This window comes from Callorhinchus milii, unplaced genomic scaffold (assembly GCF_018977255.1).
Source record: "Callorhinchus milii isolate IMCB2004 unplaced genomic scaffold, IMCB_Cmil_1.0 Scaffold87, whole genome shotgun sequence".
NCBI lineage: Eukaryota > Metazoa > Chordata > Chondrichthyes > Chimaeriformes > Callorhinchidae > Callorhinchus > Callorhinchus milii.
Genome location: NW_024704828.1, coordinates 178,764 through 185,903, shown reverse-complemented (window position 1 = coordinate 185,903; position 7,140 = coordinate 178,764). Strand labels below are relative to the sequence as shown.

The following is a 7,140-nucleotide window of genomic DNA, read 5'->3' as shown; positions in this document are numbered from 1 at the left end:
ACGGTCATTGGTCTCACCAGCTTCCCGCTCGGCCTGACTCCCGATTGGTCCACGACCCTGTCAATCACACCCCCACCCCCGGAACCCGCCTTCGCCTCACGCTCATTGGTCGGATTCCCCCACCCCCCACCCCCAGCTCAGTCTGGCGGCTGCTGATTGGTTCTCACTCCTGTCACTTCCAGAGCCCGCCCCTCTCCTCACGCTGGTTGGCCGCTCCCCCCGCCAGACGGCTCCTGATTGGTCCTCAGTCCTGTCTCTCACCTCTTCTAGAGCCCCGCCCTCTCCTCGCGTTCATTGGTCCCACACCTGCACCCGCTCGGCCGGACGTTTGGTACGTCAATCAATCTGCCCCTCCCCCCCCCCCCCCGCACCAGCAGGTTAGGTTGCGCCGCCAGGTTAGGTTGGGTTTGGGGACAGCGCCGCCTGGAGGCTGGAGGCTGGAACTGCAGCAGGAAAGGAAATCCCAGCCCCATGTCCTCACCCTATAGAGAATGAGGCCATTCAGCCCACTCAGCCTGTTCCATCACACACTTTTGGTATAGCTTAGTGCAATCCTCCCACACAATGCTCTGTAACTAGTTGGGTGGCTTTTCTGGGGTAATAATCCCTTCGAAAACAAAATAATAATAATAATAAATTCGGTCACTTCAACCCACGATTGTTTGTGGGGACGACGCCGGGCATTTCACCCACAAAACACACAGTCACTACACTTTACAGTGTATCCTGTGAAGCGCTTTGAGACATCTCGAAGACATGATGAGGTTCTGTGTCAAATGCCAGCATTATTACTGTTATAATTATTATTGACCAAAGACCAAGCCCACATCTGCTCACAGATTATAAAACCCACTTTTAATTGCATTTTATACAACAACAAAGGGCAGCGTCGCGGAGCACATAACAAAGGCAGAACCCGATGTCAAGCAGGAGTGGGGTGGGTGACTGTACGCACGGTCGAAGAGGAAGGTGCAATGTTAGTTTGTCAAAATCAAACAATTGCCATGGACGTCGCTGGGCGCAATTGGCTGCTGCGTTTCACCCACAAAACACACTGTCACTACACTTTACAGCATATCCCGTGAAGTGCTTTGAGAAGTGCCAAAGGCGCGATAAGGCGCTGCGTCAAACGTAAAGCTTATTATTATTATTATTGTTATTGGAGTGTCAAAGCAGCCCAGAGGCACGAGTGCCTCCACACCTGAGGCACGGCTGAACACCTGTTTTATTATAATAATAATTAGTTAGTTAGTTAGTTCCCACAAGTTGCTGCTAGTTACGGGACGAACAATCCTTGAATTTCAAGACCAGGCTGGAAAAAGACTTCCAGACGGCGGGATCGTTGACGCAGACAACCCCTCCGCCCCGGAACTCCTCGGCTCTGTCTCGGTTGATGTCGCCGACGCAGACCCAGCTCGGTCCGTCGCCGCGTGGGTGGGTCACGCACCACTTGGAGTGGTCTACGGTGCTGGTGAAGTCGGGGTTCCCGGGCAGGTGGATGGTGTCCACGTTGTAAACCCAGTGAGGCCCGGAGCAATTCGACGGCAGAGTCCCTCGGGAATTGGGCCACGACTGCACCAGGAGGTCACTGGCAAACTCGCCCGCCAGCCAGTCAACATACAGATCTGTAACAAGAGCAACCGTTCATCCCGCGACCTTCACATAGGGGACGTCCTGTAGCTCAGTGGTTAGAGCGCTCGCCTCGCAAGCGAGAGGACCCGGGTTCGATTCGTGAGTGGGGGAGGGCTGGGAAGGGGGGAGGGTGTTTGCCAAGCGGAAGAGAGGATCGGGGCAATACAGAGGTGTGAAGGGGTTTTAAAGGTGAGGATCAGGTGAGCGTGAAGCACCCCCACCCACCCCACCGACACGGGGTTTGAACCCGCAAGCTGCTCGCTCCGATCTGGGAGCGGTCTGGCAGACTGAGACCGGGTGGAATTTGGGGCTCGAGGGGTGAAAAGGAAAACGACGTGGGGGTGGGCAGCACCATCTCAAACGAGCGAGGATTACCTTTGCCGAAAGCTTTGGATTTTGCGAAGCTGTTGAAGTTGGTTCCGGCCACTGAGCGCAACCCAGCCTTTCTCTTCCCCCCCGGGGGGAGCGCCCTGTGGGGCTCCACGGCCTTCTTGAGGTCGGGCAAGTCTCTGGCGAAAGGCTCCGGTACAGAGTGGGAGTAAGTGTGAGGATTGTTGTACAACAGCTGGAGGCCTGGAGCAAGGAAGGAATGAGAGAGAGGGTGAGTGAGTGAGAGAGAGGTTACAGTCATCATTGCAATCGATACAACAACAACAACAAACGACACTTACACAGCGCCTTTCACATCAGGAGGACGTCCCAAGGCTCTGGACAGTCAGGCGTTTGGACCCGAGCTGGGGCTTGGGATCAGGAGGGAGGGTGGAGGCAGGGAGGGTGGGGGTAGGAGGGTGACCGAAGGCCCAGTTAGTTGAAGAGGAGGGTCTTGAGACTGGTGATGAAGGAGGCCAGGGAGGGAGGGTGGGGGTGAGGCGGAGGGTCAGTGGGATGGAATTCCAGAGGGTGGGGGCAGAGAGGCTGAAGGCCCGACCGCCGATGGTGGGGAGTCAGAGCCTTAATCACATGGTCCAGATCGTCTCAAAGTGCTTCTCAGGGGTTTCACAGTAGAATGGAGTGACATGTGCGACCTGTGCCCTCACCGATCTCGTTGAACTGGGCGTAGGGGTACGTGACGCAGAGGAAGGATTGCCCATTGCGTTTGCCTGAGTCTGGCCAGCTGTAACTCTCGTTGGCTGGCAGCGGGAAATGAGGAGTGCTGTGGACCAGCCAGAAACCTTGCTTCTGATCCAAGAGGATGACACCTTGACCGAGTGCGTGACAGCGAGAGAGAGAGAGAGAGAGAGAATAAATAAATAAATATATGGGCATTTCATCGTCTCAGAGTGATTAACATTGGCGGAGCCTGACTCCGAGCTGGTGGGGGGAAGAGGGTGACCGTAAGCACGGTCGAAAAAAGGAGGGGAGAGAGAGAGAGAGAGAGAGAGAGGGGTGGTGGGCAAGGCGGAGGGATTTGAGGGAGAGTGTTCCAGAGTTTCGGGGCAGAGGACGCGAGGGACGAGGAGGAGGAGATGGTAAAGTCAGATGAGGTTGTCGAGTGTTCACTCCCTACCTTTAGTGTGGCCGTAGTTGCTCTCCGAGTGTTTAGTAGACTGATCGTTATACAGCACATACGCTGTCTCTTGGTTCTGGTGAAGTGAAGGAGAAATCTCGGTTATCAGTTGTTTCACATCAAAATTCACCTAAAATTCACTGAGCGGACAGTACCGCACTGGCTTTCTGGGGACAAACACAGCAGCCAATTTGCACACAGCGACTTCCCTCCAACAACCATGAAGTGAAGGAAGGATTCACTTGGGGGTTTGTTGGCCCAAGTCTCCGGGGCAGAGAGAAAGAACCTTCTTTCTATGAGGGTCTCGGAGGTCTGCGACGTGAGACAGTGGCGGAGCCGGGTCATGTTGCGGAGGTGGGGGAAGGCAGAGCAGGTCATGGCACGGATGTGGGGTAGAAGGGATAGGTGAGGGTCAAACAAGACCCCCAAGGTTCGGGACTGACTCAGTGAGGTGGAGTGAGCAATGGACGGTGATGTTGTCAGCGCCTGAGGTGAGGAGGCGCTGACGGGAGCCAATCAAGAAAGCCTCGGTCTTGCTGACATTGAACTAGAGCAAGTTAGCTCTCAGCCAGGACTTGGCGAGGTCGGGAGCCTTACCTGAGCTTGACGTTGCTTATAGACTTGTGTCAGAGTGCGGCCCACAGCTCCCTGTGTATTGTTTATCAAGTAATTCCCCGGTTTCCAGCCCTTGGTGGTAGAGTCCTGGTACATGTAGCTGAGCCCAGTCAGACTGCTGCGTTTGGGCAGTTTGTAAACGATGAACCTGAATAATAATAATAATAATAATAATCCTGGCATCTGTACGGCGTACAGCAGCGTCCCCACAAACAGCCGTGGATTGATCGAGGAGGACAAGGAGGCAGAGGGAGCCCCTGATCACAGGTATTCAGAATGTCATCAGTGACTGTGACCCCCGGGGCTGTTTCCGTGCTGTGGGCAGCGCGGAATCCGGATTGGAGGGGTTTAAAGAGGGAACGGCGAGAGAGAAAGGAGCGGAGTCGGGATGGAGGTGATGACGGCTGTTTTTCGGGGGGTGGGAACCGAACCGGTGGACAGGGAGAGATTGATGACATCGGACAGGAGTGGGGGCCAGAAGGTGGAGCTGGGAGACGAGGAGAGAGGTGGGGATGGGATCGAGGGAGCAGTGGTGCGAACAGTCGTGGTGATGTACACAGAAACACACACATACAGACAACACGCACACCACATACACACACATGTAGAAGACATACCACACACACACTCCCCAGTATACAGCACTCTGGAGCCGGGTTTACCAGTCCACGGGATTCCCGGAGTCGCTGTAACAGGAGATGGACGAACTCGCTGCAGGACACCAGGCAGCGGAGGTGGTCAGGAGCAGGAACAGGAGGACCGTGAGGGGCTGCGGAACATCATCTACAAACAAACAATCAGCCGAGTCTGATTCAGGAGCCATATGAGAGGTACATTAGCCGTCAGGCAATACCACCCCCCCTCCCCTGCCACCCCTCCCCTGCCACCCCTCCACTGCCACCCCTCCCCTACCAACCTTCCCTGCCAACCTTCCCTGCCACCCTCACTGCCAACCCTCCACTGCCAACCCTCCCCTGCCAACCTTCCCCTGCCACCCCTCCACTGCCAACCCTCCCCCTGCCAATCTTCCCCTGCCACCCCTCCACTGCCAACCCTCCCCTGCCAACCTTCCCCTGCCACCCCTCCACTGCCAACCCTCCCCCTGCCAATCTTCCCCTGCCACCCCTCCACTGCCACCCCTCCCCTGCCAACCCTTCCCTGCCACCCCTCCACTGCCAATCCTTCCCCCTGCCAACCTTCCCCTGCCAACCTTCCCCTGACACCCCCCCACTGCCACCCCTCCCCTGCCAACCTTCCCCTGCCAACCTTCCCCTGCCAACCCTCCACTGCCAACCCTCCCCCCTGCCAACCTTCCCCTGACACCCCTCCCCTGCCACCCCTCCCCTGCCACCCCTCCACTGCCACCCCTCCCCTACCAACCTCCCCTGACACCCCTCCCCTGCCAACCTTCCCCTGCCACCCCTCCACTGCCAAACCCTCCCCCTGCCAACCTTCCCCTGCCACCCCTCCACTGCCACCCCTCCCCTACCAACCTTCCCCTGCCACCCCTCCACTGCCACCCCTCCACTGCCAACCCCCCCTGCAACCCTCCCCCTGCCAACCTTCCCTGACACCCCTACACTGCCAACCCTCCCCTGCCACCCCTCCCCCTGCAACCCTCCCTACCGTCCCCTCTGCCAACCCCCCCCTGCCTTGCCCGCTCCCCTCCCACCCACCTCTGTCTTCAAAACCCCAGCACATTAAAACCAATTTCTACAATGAAAGCCCCCCCCAGACACACAAACTCCCCACGAACACACACACACTTAGATTCCACCCCCCCCCCCCCCCCGACACACATACATAAATGCACACAGACACCCCCACACACAGTCACACACAGCCCCCACAAACTGACCCCCCCCCACACACACACACACAATGCAGTAAATTGTTATAATAAATATATATTTACATAAAATATAAAGATAAGACCGATTTCTCTTCAGCATTAAAAAGAATCAGCAGAACACCCAGGGACTGAGTTAACCATAACCACTGTCACAAGTTCATACTTGTGGTTTGTCGCATTTCATTTTCTCCTTCTTCCCTCCGGCTCGTCCTCCAACTGCGCTCACTCTCTCTCACACTCTCCGTCTGTCTCACACTGCGGCTCACTCTCTCTCACACTCTCCGTCTGTCTCACACTGCGGCTCACTCTCTCTCACACTCTCCGTCTGTCTCACACACTCACACACGGTCTGTCTCACCCTCTATCACACTCTCTCTGTCTCACACTGTGGTTCACTCTCTCTGTCTCACACTGTGCTCACTCTCTCTGTCTCACACTGTGCTCACTCTCTCTGTCTCACACGGTGGTTCACTCTCTCTGTCTCACACTGTGGTTCACTCTCTCTGTCTCACACTGTGGTTCACTCTCTCTGTCTCACACTGTGGCTCACTCTCTCTGTCTCCCACTGTGGTTCACTCTCTGTCTCACACTCTGTCTCACTCTCTCTGTCTCACACACTCTCCGTCTCACACACTCTGTCTCATTCTCTCTGTGACACACACTCTCTGTCTCACACTGTGGCAATGTTCAGTAGTGATGACTCTAAAGAGGTTGACCTTTCTCCCTCCCACAAACAAGCCAATAACCAACCCGCTTCCCCTTCCCCTTCGAGTCCCGTCCGTCCGCCCTGCCTGTCTGTCTTGCCTGCCTGTCCGCCCTGCCTGCCTGTCCTGCCCGCCCTGCCTGTCTGTCTTGCCCGCTCTGCCTGTCTGTCTTGCCCGCCCTGCCTGCCTGTCCTGCCTGCCCTGCCTGCCTGCCTGTCCGCCCTGCCTGCCTGTCCTGCCCGCCCTGCCTGTCTGTCTTGCCCGCTCTGCCTGTCTGTCTTGCCCGCCCTGCCTGCCTGTCCTGCCTGCCCTGCCTGCCTGTCCTGCCCGCCCCCTGCTTGCCTGTCCTGCCCGCCCTGCCTGCCTGTCTTGCCCGCCCTGCCTGCCTGTCCTGCCCGCCCTGCCTGTCTGTCTGACATTGAGGTTGAAAAGTAACAGGATTGCTGGGCCAGTCAGTCTCCCTCACAGGAGCTTTACATAAATTCCTTTAGTTAAAAAGCAAGTGTTTCTCTCCCCCGAGATCACAAGCCTCTCACTTGCTTATAAATCCTCAATCTCTGACCTTCAGTCAGATTAAAGCCAATCATTCTGCAAATGTCAACCCCCCCCCCACTCCTGTCAACCCTCAACCTAAGGTTTGGGGACTTTTTTGAGCTCAAACTCCAGGCTGATGCTCCAGCCCAGCGCTGGGGGAGGGAAGCAACATCACAGGCGCCGTCCTGCGGATGAGATGTTAACAACAACAACAAAATTACATTTACATAGCGCCTTCATGTCGTCGAGTTCCCCATCTGTGCGCTGTTCAGGAGGGAGCGAGTCAGAGAGAGGGG

The 7,140-nt window shown here is 56.5% G+C and overlaps 1 protein-coding gene across 1 annotated transcript; it reads right to left on the bottom strand.

Moving 5' to 3' along the window:
• Nucleotides 1-830: 830 nt before the first annotated feature.
• LOC121851670 (deoxyribonuclease-2-alpha-like) lies at nt 831-4,511 on the bottom strand (the record flags this gene model as incomplete). The annotated part of the gene is made up of 6 exons (XM_042345736.1): nt 831-1,625; nt 1,867-2,205; nt 2,670-2,831; nt 3,140-3,215; nt 3,737-3,902; nt 4,417-4,511. Coding segments are annotated over 6 exons (1,191 nt in total), but the record flags the coding sequence as incomplete, so codon positions are not given.
• Between the last annotated feature and the right edge of the window lie 2,629 nt (nt 4,512-7,140).